The sequence below is a fragment of the Brienomyrus brachyistius genome, unplaced genomic scaffold (genome assembly GCF_023856365.1).
Source record: "Brienomyrus brachyistius isolate T26 unplaced genomic scaffold, BBRACH_0.4 scaffold96, whole genome shotgun sequence".
Taxonomy (NCBI): domain Eukaryota; kingdom Metazoa; phylum Chordata; class Actinopteri; order Osteoglossiformes; family Mormyridae; genus Brienomyrus; species Brienomyrus brachyistius.
This window is the reverse complement of record NW_026042371.1, coordinates 285,001-304,239: the sequence shown is the minus strand read 5'-3', so window position 1 is coordinate 304,239 and position 19,239 is coordinate 285,001. Positions and strand designations below refer to the sequence as shown.

General features: G+C 45.7%; 1 protein-coding gene across 1 annotated transcript in view; it reads left to right on the top strand.

Moving 5' to 3' along the window:
* Positions 1 to 15,831, top strand: part of LOC125727408 (DNA-directed RNA polymerase, mitochondrial-like) — a 46,372-nt gene extending 30,541 nt beyond the window's left edge. Inside the window, exons 16-21 of the mRNA XM_049004085.1 lie at positions 8,538 to 8,590; positions 10,098 to 10,196; positions 10,819 to 10,891; positions 12,098 to 12,189; positions 12,862 to 12,929; positions 15,073 to 15,831. Of these exons, the coding sequence (XP_048860042.1) occupies positions 8,538 to 8,590; positions 10,098 to 10,196; positions 10,819 to 10,891; positions 12,098 to 12,189; positions 12,862 to 12,929; positions 15,073 to 15,122 (435 nt within the window). The 3' untranslated portion in view covers positions 15,123 to 15,831. The remainder of the gene's footprint in view (positions 1 to 8,537; positions 8,591 to 10,097; positions 10,197 to 10,818; positions 10,892 to 12,097; positions 12,190 to 12,861; positions 12,930 to 15,072) is intronic.
* The last annotated feature ends 3,408 nt before the right edge of the window (positions 15,832 to 19,239 follow it).

Sequence of the window (19,239 nt, the reverse complement as noted above, 5' to 3'; positions counted from 1 at the left end):
GATGGCTGTTTGCTTATGGTGCATCATCTTTCTCACTAGTAGTGAAGAAGAGCACTTTCTAAATAAATCGATGTAAAGTTCACAAATGGCTAGTTGGCGGGATCGGGAGGCTCACATGCTGTTTGGTTCAGCATTAGAATAGGTTGAAGTGACTTGGTACGATAGTTGATTCCATACATGGTGGTTCCACCATCTTGGAAACATCTCCATTACTGGAATGTACATGGACCACAGTGTCTGGTGCAGAGTTTCCCAGTCCTGGTCCTCGGGTACCCACAGGTAATCCACCTCTTTGCAAAAATGTGAACTGTCCAGTAGGGAGCTGGGAGGGAGCAAAAACGTGGACCGTCTGTGGGTCCCCTAGGACTGGATTGGGAAACACCGGTATACAGAATTTCAGTAGCTGAAAGCACCTTGTTAATGAGAGAGGTCCAGGCCAATGGCCAGACTTGTTAAAGCTAACAGGGAGGCCACAAGGCCAGTAGTAAGAGCAGGAAGGCTTTTTTGAGCGCACAGCTTGGTAACCCTTGGTAATCCTTTCTGGAGGCTAATGGGTGCATCTAATGAAGTGGTGCATTTACTGTGGTCAGCATGGAATGCAGCCAAAGCCTAATGTTTTCTTGGTTTTGCCGCTTGTGATTTTTATAAGCTCATGAGAAGCCGGGGTGACGGTGGAAAGGCCATGAGGTGATGGCAGGCGGAGTGACAGCGGAGGACATGCGGCCGGCCTGCTCTGCCCTCTCACTCTGCTGCATCGATAGGAGTTTCACTCCCTGATCGCAGACTAAGGAATCAAAAGCAAAATTTGCTTCAGTGTTTAGATGCTAGTGGAACCAGATTCTTTGAAGCCAGTTCCATAAATTGGGGTTTCCCAGCCCCCATCCCCCCAATCCATGGACAGCATTTCACTGGGTTGCAGAACGCTGGGGGTTTCGCCGAGGGGGTTGCTTTCCAAAAATAAACTATATTTTCAGTTTTTTATGCCCTCTCTCGCACCTCACGTCTGCATTTGAAAAACACAGAAACCGTTAAACTTATGAAACCCCCCATTGATCCGCAAGCGCCCCCCAAAGGCTGTTTGAGCTATAAATGATTGGAGAGTGATGCATTTTTATAAAAAAAAATTTTGAGTCTTATTTATCAAAGATGAGTTGATTAGTTTATTAGACCATATTAGTTTATTTGACCACAGTTTTGTAGCATTTCTGAAGCATTGTCCTCTTTCTTGACGTGTTGAAAGAGAGTAGGTGTTCTGATCTGCCTGCATTTGAATATTTCTTAGCTGAAAAACGAATAAGATTCAAAAATTAGGCTTATTTATTTAAAAGAAAAATCAGTTTCTGGGAGGAAAAGCTATCTGTGAAATGTATCTTCGTCTTCTCTGGCCACTAAGCACAACTCTGTCTTCCTGTTTACAGGTAAAGATGACAGATGTAATGATTTTATTTTAAGAGACCCTTAAATGAGGAGGGGCGTGTCCTGTAAACACATGTAGACATCAACATGTAGCAACGGAAGAGATTCTCATGAAATGTCCTCAGAAAGAAGTGCGATAAAAATATAGCTGGTAAATACAAGCTAAAAGGACACTGGGACCGGGCGTGACATTGATACCACGTTTGTGAGTCAGAGGCAGAGCAGTCATGCGGCTGCCTGGATCATCCGGCACCTTATTCTATATATTATTTGTTCCGTTTTATTTTGGGAGGTGTGATGTGCCAAAGGAACTGGAAGTTGATTGGGGTCAGTCCACAGGTTTCGTATTTGGAAAGACACGGAGAAGACAGACCCAAAGCTGGACGATTGGGAAAGTTCCGTTACGCAACATGCAGACTTTGGGATGCCGTCGAGTGTCGGCTTGCCGGAAAATAATTGCTTTGGTCATTCCGGAAGCCAAATTTTTGAATGAGGAATTCCGGTGTATTAGCTTGGCATTAGAGCCAAGCCGCGGGACTCTGGAAGCGCCCATCTGCCAGTCTGTCTTGTAGCTACTGCCATGTTCTGTTATATACTTGGTCCCTGTGTACTTTTTAGTTCCTTGTATTGTTCCCAGCAGCGCATGAAGCCTGCAGGGTCACCTTGTCTTTCAGATCCATTTCCAGGCCATAAGTTTTTATGGGAGGTTTATGGAATCTCCGAATCCATTGGTGACTCAGGCACTGGGTCACCCCACCCCACCCCCGTGGATTCTCCATGACCCGGTCATTTTTAAACACAGGCGACCGTGGTGTGACCCCTGCCCCCCCCCCCCCCCCCTCGTTCTTGGTGCCCTCTAGTAGATCCCAGAGATCCGTGAAGGAGAGATGGACACCTAAAATAGAGAGCCCCACCGATGGTGTCCTCGGTGAGCACAGTGGGGGCACACATACCAAACCATGGCCACCACCACTAGGCAAGGAGGACCGTGTGTGAAGTGAAATTAAACTTTATCTGCCATTTGCACAGGTGCAGGTACACTGCATTCTTTAGTTTTCACATATCCAGTTTAGCTGTCCTTTGAGAGACACCCACATATACAGCACTGGTCAAAAGTCTGGACACACCTGTTTTTATTGCATTTGTCTCTATCTTAGCTATGTTATTCACCTTATAGTAAAAGGCACCAAGGCAATGAAGTAGTACATATTGAATATTTTAACCAAGAGAAGTCTTCAACATCTCTAAATTTTCTCATATTTTAGACTTTTCAAAATAACCCCCTTTTGCTTCAATGGCATCTTTGCAGACTCTTGACATTCTTTCAGCCAGCTTCCATTTGTAGTCACCTGGAAGGTTTCTTCAGCAGTCCTGAAGGAGTTTCCACAAGTTCTGGGCACAAGTTGCTACCTTGCTCTTACTCTTTGATGAAACTCACCCCAAGGCAGCTGTATAGGGTTCAGGTTGGGGGATTGTAGGGGTCAGGTCATCTGTCACAGCATTCCACCTCTTTCCTAATACTTACTACATAACCTCGAGGTGTGCTTAGGGTCGTTATCTTGTTGAAAAACAAATGATTTTCAGTTCACGTGCCTAGACTTTTGAGTGATACTGCATATACACAGTGAGAGTAAAGCCGGGGGTCCAAGTACCACACCAGCTCATTTATCTGGGGGGGGGGGGGGTGGTAGGGCTTGCTTAAGAGCCCAGCGGATTTGTGACTATTCATCTGAGGACAGGGTTTGAACTAGCGACCTCCAAATCGCAGGCACCGAGCCCTAACCTGCTGAGCCGCACACTGCCCCCCCGGAGATATTTGCCTGGTTCGCGGTGAGCCCCCACACACTCCTGACTCCCGTCAGGGTGGCATTAGTGCCAGTCTGGCCCATGCCGTGACACCCGTCCTGCAGGTATCTGACAGACCAGGCCGGAGTGACATGTGGCTCTCCGTCACTTAGACTGGCGGGTCTCCTGGAGCACGCCTGCCTTCCCGGCCGGAGCCTGAGGACGGAGGAGGCTTTAATCTCCCTTATCAGCGCTGGCCATTCCGGGATAAGTGTTCCTTATGGAAGCTTTAGCACCCTGGGGTTGCGCGCTATAAATTGCTCTTGTGTTTTTTCCATTGTATTTTATCATGTGCCCAAGGCCCTGAGGAGTCGCGGGTGAAGCCTGACATTTTTAACGCGTCTTGCTTTAGAGTGTCAGACTCTCGCTGCAGTAAACTCTATTTTTGTGCTTCTTGCAGGGACGGTGGCCGGGGTGTGGGTTTGGAGAGGAGGGACGGGATGGGAGAGTATTTATGTCCACTCCAAAATGTCTGGGTGGCCAGTTAATAGCGTAGTGTTGCGTCGGCATAATGTGTTTTGTGGAGAAACGCCATGTTGGGGTTAAGGGTTACTTACTTTCAAGAATATTAGAATATCTTAGAATATCTTATAGAGGTTCACTTACATGGTTGTCGCTTAATTTCTGAGTGGCATAATGAATATCAGAAGCATATCAAACTTATTAGAAATTGCCATACATGGTTGCATTCTTCACATAGCCTTCCCTTGAATTATGTTGCTAATTAGTTCTTGAAAAAATTGAATGAAAACAATTCAGTCGAATACAATAATTTGAAATGATAAAATTCTTAAAATGGACTTACTGTGCTAGTTGTTTCACATACTGTTTCCCTGAAAACATAATTCAAGACTTGCCATAGCAAAAAAACATAAAGTGAAGTACCATAACTAGGCTGTAATCTATTGCAATAATCTATTGCGCTGATGAAGTTGGGGGGCGTAGCTTAGGGTACATTTTGTCACTATAGCTATAGCACCTGACACCACACAGACACACCACATCTGACCTCTCACAGCTGCCAAAGTAAGAACCTCGGCCTGCTGGCTGAGGACCAGTCGCCGTTTCAGGCAGGAAAGCATCACAGCATGGTCCACAGACAATGGCGGCAAGCTAGTGATGGGCATAGTGACGTTTCATGAACCATTTGCTGTATTTTTTTCCCTCACAAGATGGTGCTATTGATATGCTTTGGGGAATGCATGGTGCCCGTTGTTGAGGGTGCCATCTAGTAGAGTAAAAAATACTGTAAATGGTTCATGAAGCGTCATTTTGTCCATTACTGCAGCAAGCCCCGCACAGTAAATCGCTATAAAAAAATTCACCTGTACTTGTCATCTTGGTCTTTAACTTAAGTTTTGGAATAAATTCATCCATCCATCTTCCAACCACTTATCCAGTACAAGGTCACAGTGGCTCATTACCCCATCCCTGGAGAGCTTATTCAGGACAGGATTACAGTCCATCAGGGCACATTCTCGCACACAATGGGCAGTTTAGCAATACAAGTCCAAGTAAACTACATGATATTGACAGCGGCAGGAAGCCCGAATGCCCAGAGGAAAACCCACTTAAACACAACTGGGGTTCAGCAATCGAACCCACAATTCCGGAAGCTACCCGCAGAGGCCCTGTGTTTTAAAAGAAACCGACATCTTAAATCTGCAGAATTCTTCACGGTCTCAGACCTGCTCAGTCGTGCGGGATATCAGCTAGAGGAAATCTGTTGTGAGCGTGACCAGCAAGACCTCATGTTTTCTTTCATTGCATTTGATCATTTTTAGAATCGGCCAGGTTTATTTTAATGGAGAATCTCTGAATTCAATAGAGACACTGGTGGTTTAATTTCGAGGTCACTGGCAGTTCAAATGCGGTTTGATGGTTGTCATTAAACAGTTATTTTGCTCCTTTCAGTTTTTAGCTGCTTTACATGACAAAAGGATGGAAAATACGGCGCATGGATACCTATTAGGGGCATGAAATGATGTCCTTTATTTTATCTACGTCTTGCCCTTTTGGTTAATAAGAAGACTCAGAGGCACCAGGCTGTGGATGTTCATCAGTGAAGCTCATTATTGTAATTGTGGCCCGCTAATCAGATTATGGGTTACTCTTGCTAGCTGGAAGAATTTCCGTCAGCCCTGAAGCAAAGCACCTTATGGCAGAGATGACCTCTGGATTGTGGGATTATATATGTTGGGAGTCATTTCCAATTGTGTCCCCGAGCAGTGAGGAAATGCTCCCTGCACCTTTTGAGAAATGAAATTTAATTTCCCTCGGGAGTCCTGGAACCTCTGAGCTGCAGGGACCCAGAGGACAGAGGGCGTCTCTTCCTCCCCGGAGACTTCCAACATGCATTCACTAAGACCTCTAACACATCTTTGACCCAACTCCCAAACTCTGCGACTAAATCCTTCCCTGGGTGTCCTGCACGCAGTCCCGCCTGATTTATAGCATCCTTACTCCCTTCCGGAACATGCCGTACCGAGTAATATCAGCACGATGTGTCCTCCTTATGCATACAAATAACGTATACATCCACACGCGTGTGGAAATGAAATCCCTCAACGGGCTGGTCTCCGTGGTTCTCTGGTGATATAATAGGTGTGACTTGAGTTTCAAAGCCATTCGGGGGGAAAATAGATGGCAACTGCAGGAGAAAAGGCCACCGGGGCTGCTGTGTGTCTCTCGCAGCAAAGTGAATAATTACCTGAGTCTCTGTATAATCACTGCGCTTGGGGTGACTCCCACTGACAGCGGCAATCAATAACAATAACGTGATTGGCAGCCCGGGCAGGGAGGGGCTCTGACAAACCCATAAGACATTCTTTCCATTCCCCCAGGTAGGTGGTGGGAGGGGGGCTGCTCATTCTTACTGGAGGATGGCAGTGCGATTCGTTTCGAACACCGAATAATGTGTTTCTGCACAACTGTGGTAATTTTTGTGTTTTGTCAGAGGATGAATTCTTCATTATGTGTCTCCTGCAGTTCCCAACCAAATGGGCATAGACCGAGTCTGTACAAAAGCAGAGTCTCTGTTTTGTTCCCAAGGTTGTCACAGGGCAAAATATATAGATTTTTTTGAAGGCTGTTTAGGACATGAAAAGTCTTTTACCTTGAGACTTTTTAACATTTTTGCTAAGAGAAAGGATTTTCTCAGTTTTGCTGTTAGTTTAAATGAAACAGGTGTAATTTTGTGCAAATATTAGCAGCAACTTTAATGCCTTATGTATATAATACATATGAGAATGTGTATGTGTGTGTGTATATATATTTGTGAATCCCCACAAAGATATACTTACCAACCTGTGTGTGTGTAATTTTTTTTAAGAGTCACACTGCATATTTTGCTTTGCAATAAAGAGGCCAGTGGTAGCCGGACACAGAGAGAGGCATTGAAGGAATGCAGACATGCACACAGAAAGTATTCTGACAGTAGTAATGAAATGTCAGCCTGAAAGAAAGAAAAACATGTATTCCAGGAATTTTAGGTTCCAAAAACGAGGGCATATGTGGTTTCCCCGTAAGCATTTAGCACGACGGGACCCCCATCTCTGTTAGTCTTCAGCTGGAATGTGGCAGCCGACGCCACTCCTGCAGTACGGCCATCGCATGCCAGCACGCAGGACGCATGCAAGGCTTGTGTCTCTGTCAGGCTGCTCTCCTGGAAGTATTTAAGTGCTGTCTGCCCCTGGTGTATATAGTCCAAAATAACACCTGCGGCCGCCGCTCGGGGTAAATGAGGAGTGAGGGGGTTTTGGAGCTATAAATTAGATCATTTGCCAGTTTGACAGGCTAAGTGACTCCTCCTCTCTCGTCACGGTCACGGTAGGTGCAAATGAAAGTTGCCAGGTGCCGAGGGTAAATTGAGTTGCGCTGCATTTTCCAAACTGCTTCAGGGTCTGTGTTATTTATCTTAGTGCGCCGTGGTGTCACGACTTGAGGCTGGGGTGAGGATTGTCATAGTCACTCTCTGTGGAACGCAGTGAACCTTACCCCCCCCTCCTACCACCTATGCGTTTGATAGAACTAGGCAGGCTTGGGTTACTGTGACTCACTGTGGAATCAGGCTTGGGTTACTGTGACTCTCAGCCACAGGTCTGGTATGGCCATGAGAGGCTGTTTGAGGACTGTAACTCACTGTGGTATCAGACTTGGGCTACTGTCACTTACTGCAGTATCAAGCTTGGGTTTCTGTGACTCTCAGCCACAGGTCTGGTATGGCCATGAGAGGCTGTTTCAGGACTGTGACTCACTGCGGAATCAGGCTTGGGTTACTGTGACTCACTGCGGTATCAGGCTTGAGTCAATGTGACTCACTGCGGTATCAGGCTTGGGTTACTGTGACTCACTGTAGTATCGGGCTTGGGTTACTGTGACTCACTGCGGAATCAGGCTTGGGTTACTGTGACTCTCAGCCACAGGTCTGGTATGGCCATGAGAGGCTGTTTGAGGACTGTGACTCACTGTGGTATCAGGCTTGGGCTACTGTGACTCACTGCCACAGGTCTGTATTGTTATCATAGCTACGTGTGGTAGAGTACAGGGAGACAGAACAGTAAGAGATCCCGGTTGTGGAGCATGAATACAGCCAGCAGATTACCCCCCCCCCCCACACACACACACACACTTTTAGCCTGTAAGACTGAGATTCTCGCGCTCTGGGGGATTTTGTGTGTGCTGGCTTTTCACAGCTAATCCTTTAATTAGACTTAATTAGATTAAATTCTAATAGTGATTTAGTCAGTTTGATTTTTTAAGTGTGTTTCTTCTGGTTGCAATATAACAATGTGCTGTTAGGCTGCCTTCTGTGATTATACCCTTCGGACACTCTTTCCTGTTCCGTTTCCTTTGTCTCATTGTGAATTAACTCTGCCGTACTAATGAGAGAAGATGTTCCATATTCCTCTGTCTTGTCCTTCTGCTGCTCCTTCCCAATGCATTCACACACTTCAGGAGTTATACATTTTTAAATACAGCAGACACTCAGAGGGTCGATCAGCCTTCAAAAGAAGAGTTTGGTATTCAAAAGTGTATTAAAAAAAGGAAAACTTTATAAAAGATTTAGCAGGTAATTTCTACTAGTAATGTGAACGTATTCTAAATGAGTGTATGTTTGCTCAGCATGTATTATTCAGTACAGAACACAGAACAGAATATTTTAATGTACAGTAACTCCACACCCAATCCTGTAGAAAGTAGTTCTCTTTACAGCAGAGTATCCTGTGCATCCTGGGAGTTTCCTCACTCGGCCGTATCCTTCCTCTTCTCTGCAGCTCAAGAGTAACATGCAGTCTGTGCAAATCCAAGTCAACCACGACTTCAACGAGTAAGTGGCCCGTGTCAGAGGAAGGTCTGGTAGACGCCCGTGTCCGAGGGTCGGCAGCTGTCTGCACCTACGCTAACCACCGTCATCGCCGGATAAGGACAGTCTCTGTCATGCCAAGTAACACTGCACATAATTGTAATTGGAGGGAAGGTGGATAAGTCCAAAAAGTAAAAATCCAGACCTAGTTTATATTTAAACCAGCCAACTGAGTGCACTATTACTTTTACTCTTTATACTCAACTGGATGGCCGAGACAAAATCGTGGTCTGGAATTTTACTTTTTGAACCTGAACTGTCCATGTCTGTCATAGCAGGTGTACAGTGTTCTGACAGAGTTCAGATTCAAAACCCCCCCAACTTGGCAAATTCTACTATGGGGACCCATATTTCTTCCATATTGAAAGTGGGACGTGACATCTAGTTCGGTGACTCACATTAACCCTTACAAATGGTGTCCCAGGTACTTTGCCTTTTAATGTTAGCAGAGCGCTTGCCGGTAATTAGGGCCTGACGGGCCTTCGCCAAACAGCGCGTGCAGAATAACTGGGTTGGATGGGGAGCTGTGAGCCCGTCCCATTGGCTGATGAAGATCGTGAAGTTCTAGACCTTCCGACTGCCCTTGTCCCGCCTTCAGTGTCCTGAGTGCTGGTGCTTATACGCAGACTCCCTTTGTGTTACTGGTGAGAGTCATGACCTGTATTGAATTACCTAATTTTTTTCTGATTTATATTGGGGGAAAAAAAATACCAACGTGAATCTAATATTTCCTCCTTTTAAACTCCAGCTTGGTTTCTGCAGCTTGCATTACGCTAAAATGCTAAATTGACTAAACCACTTTGAATTTAGTACAGTTTGACAAGGGGATTTTTCCAACGTGATGTCAGTGGAAGGGGGGTTGGGGGGGATGGTAATGATTAAAAATTAAACAGCACTTTGAAAGAAGAATGGAAAGCAGTTAATCTCCTGCTGATTGTAGCTGGCCCACGTGTCTGGTCTGAAGGTCTGAATGTGACCCTGCATGGCAGCACATCGCATTTTTGGCGAACCGCAGCGGAAAGCGGGCGTGGAAGAGTCCGTGTGTGATGCGGCCTGCAAGTTTGGCGTGTGACTCTTCAGGCCAAGATTTTGTTTCAACCAACCAGTTGAATATAAAGAGTCATAGTCACAGAGCCCTCAGCTGGTTGGTTGAAACAAAATCTTGGCCTAGATTTGTACTTTCTGAACGTTAACTTTTACACCTCTGATTATGAGATCCTAATTAAGACGAAATTAGCTTTCTGAATGTTGAGCACATTTCCCATCCATGCTGTTAATTGGACTCCCCAATGCGTGTGACTGTTAAACAAAGTGCTTCCCCCTCCAATAGGAATGGAGCATGAAACGGTGTGGGCGTTCTTCCTTATGCTTTTAATTCCTGTCTCTGAGCACTGGAAGTCCCAGACAGAGAGCACCGGCGAGGTACCGATTCGTCCCTTAAGCTTCCTGCTGCCTTGTTTGTGTTGAGCAGGAGACCAGACATCATGAAGCAGAAGAACGCCTTTCCCCCCAACTTTATCCATTCCCTGGACTCGACCCACATGATGCTCACGGCCCTCTACTGCTACAGGTATAACGTCAATGTTTGTCCTTTTGTGTGTTGCTGCATTATTAATATATATTAAGCTATTATAAACAAGATGGCCACCAGCTGCTGAATTATGTAATGCAATTGCTTTGTTATTCTGGACGTCATCAGTTGCACCCTGAAGGCATGTTATAGCTATTGAGGAGGAGTAATAAATTACTGAAGCTTGGTATCTGTCAGAGAGCCCCTGCTCCTCGTTTGTGGCAATGAATCAAGGGGCGCAGCAGCCCAGTGTCATCTTCCAGCGCCTTTAAACAACTCAGGAAAGCGTGGAAGATACACGAGTATCCAGTGTCTTCGGTTGTCAACGTGAAAGAAGTGCAAAATATTTGTTCTAAGGCTTCGTAGCTGCTGCTTGAGTTTTGGCAAGAGGGCAGCGGAGTGCGAGAAAATCCATGAGGGGAGGTCAGAGCGGAGAGAGAGCGTGTCTGGTGTCTGAGCGGAGGGTTTTCAGCCACGGGCTCAGCAAATGGAAGCGCCCCGCCAGAATTTTATGTGTGCCCCACATTTAGCTCCCGGTTGCATCAGCGTGGGGGGGTTTCCAGCTGCCGGATGCAGGTTTAATCCCGCAGTCACCCTTCACGCCCCCATGTCCCCTTTCCAGGGCTGGCCTCACCTTCGTGTCCGTCCATGACTGTTTCTGGACCCACGCCGTCAACGTGGACACCATGAACAAGGTATGCCACCCGCCCCCCCCCCTCCCCACACCCCAGACAGTGTGACTCATCAGAAAGCGACGTGTGGGAGAGGACGCGCTTAGCAGGCGCTAACAGATAGTCCCTGGCGTCCCATCCAGCTGTCACAGCGCTTGTCGTCTTGTTTACCCGGAACAGCTGGCGAGCCGTTCACGTCTCCCTTTGCACGCGCTCCAAGCCTCCACTGCCGTATGTTTTCCGGAGGTAAATAACAAGAGCGGCATTCATTAGAATCATATTTCCCTGGTCAAAAAGTTAAGGAGCCAAACTTTATGAGGCACCATATGACATGAGTTTATGACCTTATTGTTGAATAGAAATTAATTTTTTTGTCGTATATACAGATATTCCTGGGTTACGATGGTCGGTGTTATGATATTTTGACTTTACAATGCGTAAATGGTTGTCACTTTCAGTACCTTATTCAATAAATTACATGAGATATTCAACACTTTATTATAAAATTGGCTTTGTGTTAATGATTTAGCCCAAATGTAGGCTAATGTAAGTGTTCTAAGCGTGGTTAAGCTATGGTAGGCTAGGCTATGGTGTCTGTTAGCTTAGGTGTACTGTACAAAAATGCATTTTCACCTTACGAAAGATTTACCGGGACATACCCCATCGTAAGCTGGGGAGAGGCTATATATATTTTAAGTAGTTGGAATCACGTGGGTTCATGTAAGAAGGTATCTTTTTAGGAAATGGTACCGTGTGTGACTCAGTGGGTTTAAATGCTTTGTCACTGCTCAGAAGGTTGCTGGTTGAAATCCCGGCGAGAGTGAATGTTGTATCCTTGAGCCCTTAGCATCTCCTAAAGGAATATAAACTAAAGAGTATTTTTCTTGGGCCCAGTCAGGGAACTCGAGCAGCGGTAGTGAGGCGGGACTCAGGATTGATCTGGTTGTTAAAACGCAGTAACATCGGATGAGAACAGCAGAGGTTGTGATGACCTGAGCAGGAGCATTTCACCTCTTGACCTTCTGATCCCGTCCCGCTCCCCCTCTGGGGGCTGTTCTTCCCTCCCCAAGGAACTTTCCGGCACACACTCATTCCTCTATCCTCCGCTCATTACCGCCGTGTGGCCGAGAGCTCTTTCTGGAGGTGGCGGGGACTGCCACTGGGTTTGGGGGAGGGGCCGTGGCGTGGCAGGCATTGGGGGTGACTCGGCAGCGCTGCGTCTTTTGCCAGATTTGCCGGGAGCAGTTCGTGGCCCTGCACAGCCAGCCCATCCTGCAGCAGCTGTCCCTCTTCCTGGTGCGGCGGTACGGCAGTGGCCCGCCGTGAGTAATGCGTCGCCGATACACCGCGGCCATGACTCACACTGCCGTGTGGCTGACGCCCACCGCTCACTCATTGATGCTCCCCAGCATGCCTTTGTTGTTTTTTTTTTTTGCTCGCTCTCTGATATCCACACAAATCTCACTAAAGTCGCGACCTTTCTGAAGTACAGAACCACACTGGCAATAAAATGTCGCAGCTGTATTTACTGAAATTATAAATCTAACCTTTTCCTTATATTAACTCAATTGTCTGTCTATTGATTAATTGATTTGCAGCAACCTAAATGCCAAAAAAGTCTACTGGAGAACAGGCAAATAAATCATAACCAATATTAGCATATTATAAGAGGGTGTAAATTAATTTGCAGATAAAGGGTCTTGGCTGTAACAGAGCCCCCACTTTTCCTGCAAGTCCTTTATGTCTTCGTGACCACGCCCCCTGCTGTTAGAATTAAAGATGCTCTTAAAACCAAGCTAGGATACTGCGTTTGGCTGCAGCCAGGAAGGATAGTGCCCACGTGCCTTTTGCTGTTGCGCGGGATTAATTGCTCGTTAGTGTCGGCTAATTGCAGCTTGCTGTTAGGTGCGGTGGTTGCGGCTGCCTTCTTCCATGTCATGAATAGCATGTCAGGTGGCAGACTTAGACAATCAGGATGTATTTTCTTTCCCCAGAGTGGAAAATAAGCGCTTTTTGGAGCACAGGAAAATGATGGAGCTGCTTTCTCAAGTTCCCGATACAGGTGAGTATTTTTGGGTTGGTGTTTTACCTCCCCTGTTGGCAGCTGCCTGCAGATACTCCTGGTTAATGGTTGCTGATTGGGTCTTCGCAGACGCTTCGAGTGTTTAGTGTCTCTGTGTCTGTAGCCAAGCGTGTCTGCCCAAGCCTGTCAGCTCCAGCATGTGCGTCTAAGGAGCAGCTGAAGGGGAATTATTCTGCCTGGTGAAGTGGCCTTATTCTCCAGCCCCCTGCTTGAGTCTGCAGATGTATTCTGTCTGTTGCACTTTAAGGTGTGCTCAGGGTGCGTATCACACCATCTCGCCTCCCGCCCCGGCCTGGCCCATGAGGGGTGACCAGGCACACAGAGGCTCTATTATTTGTGTTAGTTCCCGCGGCGTGCCTTCGAACCGTCTGCCGCCAGGCCTGGACCGGCCCCTCAGCCGGCGGCCGCTAATTAAATTGGATTTTCAAGGAGTCGCGGCTGAGACGGCCGACCTTGTGTGACGGGGCGTGGGGGCCGTCCTGCTGCACGATGTTCCTGGCAAGGTGACGGATGCCGCTTCGAAAGTGAAAGTGAAAGTGCCGCCTACATCCAATTACATAGAGACCTCCCTGGAAATGTTTGTTCAGGGGCGGGCTGGCAACAAAAATCAGCTAGGGGATTTTGGCGGGGGGGGGTTCCCTTGAAATATTGTTCCACCGATCAGGGGGGTATCCCCCCTTGGTATATTTTGCTGCTGACTTGGGGGAGTCCCTTTGGGATATTTTGCTGATTTTAACCAAATGGTTGGCCACCGATGATTAAATAAAGCAATACCCATTAATCATCCCCAGTGATCGACCTGGAATCATACTGAGGTCATCAGATGGCTTGGGCTCCCCTGATATATAGGCTATATAACGCTGGGGTTGGGGAAGAGAGACCACCTCTCACAAAACTGGCCCACTGGGGGAAATTCCCAAACTTCCTGATGGACAGTCCGCACCTGCACTTATCACATTATTTGGCATAAATTTACTACATTTCCGAAACGTTTTTAAATAGTACCAGTTTGAAAAATTGAAATATACTTGCAAAGCTTTTATGTTAATAATATGACCTTGATGGATATGATCTGCCCTTGTTTTTTGTTGCTAGGGGAGCTATTGTTTAAACACTTGCGCTGTCAAATGGCATTGTATAAATGGGAGCGTACATTAAGGCGATTAAGGGCCGAAGGCAAAGCTTGATTAATAATCGTCATTTTTACGTAACGGTCTTTGTTAGATTGGTAATGGAACATTCTGGATGAAGGGAAATTCAATCTGAAAAATGCATCTGAATTCGTTTTGCTTATGAGCTTGTGCTCTGCGGCCTGGGTTGGTGGTAACCATGTGCTTCTTGCCCGGTGGCTGATGCCAAGTGGCCTCTCTTCCGAATCTCTAGACATGGTGTCTCCGCTCGTCGGGAGGTGTGTGTGGGTGACGGCCGTCTCATGCCTTGCATGCGTTATGAACCTACTAATCCATCCATTCATCCATACATCTTACGACCCTCTTAATCTACACTGGGTTATGGAGGGGCTGGAGCCGATTCCAGGCACCATAACATGTGTGGTGGGGGGGAGGGGTTGCTAGTCAAATTTATAATACAATATGCTCCTGACACTTTAACATTTGATTGAGAGCATTGCAAAATGAAATACTGCTGCATCTGGGAAAAGGTTGCTGGTGTCTAACTTATTTTACAGAGAATATTGAAATTGAAATGTTCATGCAATTTCTAAAATATAAAGGATCCTGTACAGGCAACACAAAACTGCAGACATCACACACTGTGTCAGTTTTCCTAAATTCAGTCATACAAGATCTTGTATCCAGAAGTGTCAGTCTTCAGCATCGCAGTCAGTGTTTCCCAATCCGGTCCTTGAGGACCCTCAGCCGGTCCATGTTTTTGCCCCTTCCCAGCTCCCTGCCTGACAGTCCCTCCCTGGGACTGCGTGTGGGTCACCGAGGACCGGATTGGGAAACACGGTATATACCAAAGAATATGTGATTCCTGGGCAAATGGCAGACAACAGTAGAATGCATGAAGTTAAATTGAGTTAACAAGGCCTTAATTCAGATTATTATTATTCATGAAACAATTTTAGTAGAAATAAGTTTATTTTTCCCTCCTGTTTTAGGGGATTTTGATCTTCAGAATGTGAAGGAATCTACGTATTTCTTCAGCTGAGCTGAAGAATGAGCAGAGGCCGGGGCCTGCAGTACTTGTGCCAAGTCTTTGGTCTTCGCGACCTTAGCAGAATGACCACTGTGGGGGGGGGGGCTGTTCATCCTTCAGTCCGCCAAGCTGCAAACTGTCCCCTTAATGCCCCCTTCATGCTTTGACACAAGCATATGTGCGCGCACGCCATTCCCTGCATCTGTATGTAATTGTATGTTTTCTTTGCATGTTCAAGTGCGCATGCATGCATTGACCATTGCAGGTGAGTCAGGCCCCCACGGTCGATCCTGGGGGGCATGTGTATAGTCCTCACTGTCCTGTACAGGCCGCTCTCTGGGTCACATGACTTTATCACACGATGCACAGAATCCCCACATTTGCCAGTTTCTTTGGAGGGATTTCTGGATTGAACGGTTTACCCAACTCATAATGAGTGTGTTTGTGTTTTTTGAGGGACATTTCCATGTCATCCATGTTACATGTTTTCCTTCGCTGAATTGTATAGCTGCGTCTTTCGTTAAACACAAATCACAGCTTCCCAGCAAATAAATATTTTTCATTTAATGAACTTTTAGCTGCATTCACTGTAATTCATTCTTCATTTTTTAACAGACCCTGCATTATCGCTGCTTAAGACCATAAGACCCTGTCTGTCATGCATAAAAAAATATATCCTCCATGGTGTAAAAACATGGAGACTTTCTACCAGGTTACTGTTCCAGGCATTTACCGATTTTACTGATTGTAAGATTATATAATATATAAATTTATAAAGTATAAAGCGTTGGTGTGCAGTTAATCCATATAGAAATGCATTAATGAAATGTCCTCACTTCTGCTGTTTTGGGGAATTCTCTGCCCCGCTGATTGCTCACAGAAGCCACCTGTCGTTCCCAGATCACAGGGTCTGCCAAAGCCATTGCATTGAATTTTGAGAGTAAAAGACAGCTCAACAATAGGCTGGCTGTCCTGTACATAATCAATGACGCTACAAAGAAAAAAAAAACTACTCACTGCTCTGTTTCAGATTTTAAGAACAGGTTGCAGGAGCGGTGTTGTGTCTAAGTTAAGTTAATATAGACTGCCAGAAAGAAATTAATTTTTAGCAGGGCAAGTGTCAGACACAGGCATCCAGTTTCAAAGAAGATTATTAATATTTCAAATGCTATGCATGGCAGAAATGACAGGGGTGCAATTTCTGTACATTTTAAAGGCTGATATATCTAGATGCAGCAAATGCTTTCATTTAACATAATTATCCATATATAAAATATAGCATAAAACATTGTAACTACTATAAATGTTGATTATGCTTAAGTCAGGTGTAGAACATGGGAGCATTAAGAATATGCACAAAATATACACTAGTATACATACAAAGAGAAGGTGGACAAGATACTGAGAAATAATGAGAGATTAACAGCTTTTGATATCAGGCTTGTTAGAGTAGGGACAGCATTTTCCTTCAGAACAGCTTCTGTCCTTGAAATGGTATCATTTCATGTATTCTGACTTCAAGAGGAAAATCCTCTAGTTCTTTGTGGGATGAATGGGACTGAAATTTCCAGAACTGCCCATAAAACTTCAGTGGTGTTTGGATCGGGCCCCTGATAGGAGACTGACCTCATCCTTTTGTTCAGGAAAGAACCCTTTCAATATAATCATTTGTAATATAAGGACATAATGGAGGAACAGTCTTTATACCATGGGATGCATCTCCTCCTGTGAAATGGCCTCCTAACCCTTGACCATTATACGGCCATTCAAAGCAATCATCAAACCTTGTAACTTCCAAAATGGCCACCCAATCCAATAGGCATTGTGGTCTGTAAGCATTCTTTGGCTCTCTTCAATTGTACATGTCTGTATGCAGGTTGAAAGATGACTCATCTGACCATATGGTTGCCCGCCCCATAGCTCTGGGGTCCAGGTGTTGTCCTCCCTATACCAGGCTCTGGCTTTGAATACAAGCGGCAGCCCTGCTTTGTAGCCATTTTGCGAAGCTCGGGAAATACCGTTTCTGTGGGGACTGGGTCACCAAAGTGCTGATTTATTTCTGCGGTCATTTTTGAGGCTGGGCACTTCTGGTGCTTAGTGACTTTCCGGATAGGCGCCTGAGATTCCTGCCACTGAGCTCTGACCCTTGGTGCCAGTGCACTTTGTCTGCATCATGCCTTTATAGTCTATTCCCCATGACACATTTAATAATTTCACAGTTTGTGTGACCGAAGAGCCTGTAATTTGGAGAACCAGGTCTTTGGCCTCTTTGGAACATAGTTGCATCATATTGCTGCCAAATGAAGGTGCCCATTTTCGAGCCTCTTTGTGACTGATACTTACCGCTAAGTGAACGTTCAGATGTGGCTATGCAACAATGCACAAGGCCCACGGCAGTGAGCAGGGGCAGGCACCCTGCTGTTGATTTATCTGTGCCCGTCCTGCCTGTGACGTGACGTGACGCCACTGTAATCACATTCCAGTCATAAAGATACATCACCAAGAATGTTCCCAGTTGCCCTAAATAAAATTGACTCAAGCAGGGAGGAGATATGAACGAAATACAAGATATGAACAAACTACAATGGAGGCGATATGAACGAAATACAAGATATGAACAAACTACAATGGAGGAGATATGAACGAAATACAAGATATGAACAAACTACAATGGAGGAGATATGAATGACTACTAGAAATGTCCTTATGGAAGATTGTCTGTATTCTTTGTACTGTATGTGGTAAATGTAGGACAGAGCATGGTAAAAATGTATATGGTTCACAAACACACACCTATACCTTAGCTATTCATATATGGTCCAATGGAATCAAACACTAAGGGGCATTCAGAGTAAATTCTGCTGTGAGAAATGAATTGCACTTTACATTGCCATATCCAAATGGTACATAAACTATTACTTATATGAATGTCAATATTGAATGTTTATTAATTTAAATGAGACCCAGTTTAACCTTGTTCACTGTATGATTTTCTTTTTTTTAATGACCACTGGAGGCAGAAAGGCCTCCATTATGACTTTGTACACACATTTAACAGAAAACTCACGTGTTTTAACATGTTTCGCGTTAGATTCTCAGACTTTTACGCATCTATTCTTGTAATCCTGTCTCAGACCACCTATCCATCCATCCATCCATCCATCCAGGATAGGGGTGCATAACTGACATAAAAACAAACTCTCCAAGTTAAGAGCACAGCATCTCGGATGAAGGATGTGCAAACTACTGTCTGAATATTGCGGACCCACTGCTTTCGTGACTCATCTATAATGGTATTCATTGCACATACTGTATCAGCTTCTGCTTTCTATAATGGACTGACCAGCGTAGGTAGCAAGCAGTGCTACACTGCTGAACAAGGAAGTGTTCCTATTGGTGGGAGACTGGATGGGGGTGGGGGGCTGGCCCATGCTGAAGGTCATGAGGTGAGATGAGGTGGGGAGGGGGGCAGTCCTCGCCGTGCTCTGCATGGGACGTTCTGGCTGTCCGCCACTTACCTTGGTGCCGACAGCTTCTGAATCGTGACAGAGACCCTCCCAACTAAAAGCATTAAAAATCAGCTGACCGAAAGAATCCTCAGAATGATCATGTGACCAGGAAGTACGAGGCTCCACATGGGTCTTTCATGGCACCAAGACATCGATTCTGTGCTTCGTATCCTAAGTTTACCATGTTCACCATGACACAAAGATGTGGAGTCCTACAGAATTAAAGCAAGCAGACATTACCTGCTGTTATGACAATTATGCATTAGGTCTATTTACATAAACAAATCTAGCAAATCTTTCATATTTGTCTTCAGTTTGTTAAACTTTATTGCACAGTCTCAGGACCGAATCAGGGTACATTTCAGTACATTCTGTACTTCTATAACTGCGTGTGACAATTAAAGAATCTTGAATTAATGAACTGGAAGGCGACATTTTGGCTGCAGATACGTGCGACGTTCGCGCTCCTGCGTCGTCCGCATCCCCTACCCTGCTATCTGTACTCTGTGTCACATAGCTACAGGGCACCTCTCGGGATGTGTTTGCTTGTGGGGAGGGCTGTGTCTGGGTGGGGGCGGGGGGAGAGGCGGGGCCGCAGTGCCGGCCCGACTCGCCGTGTG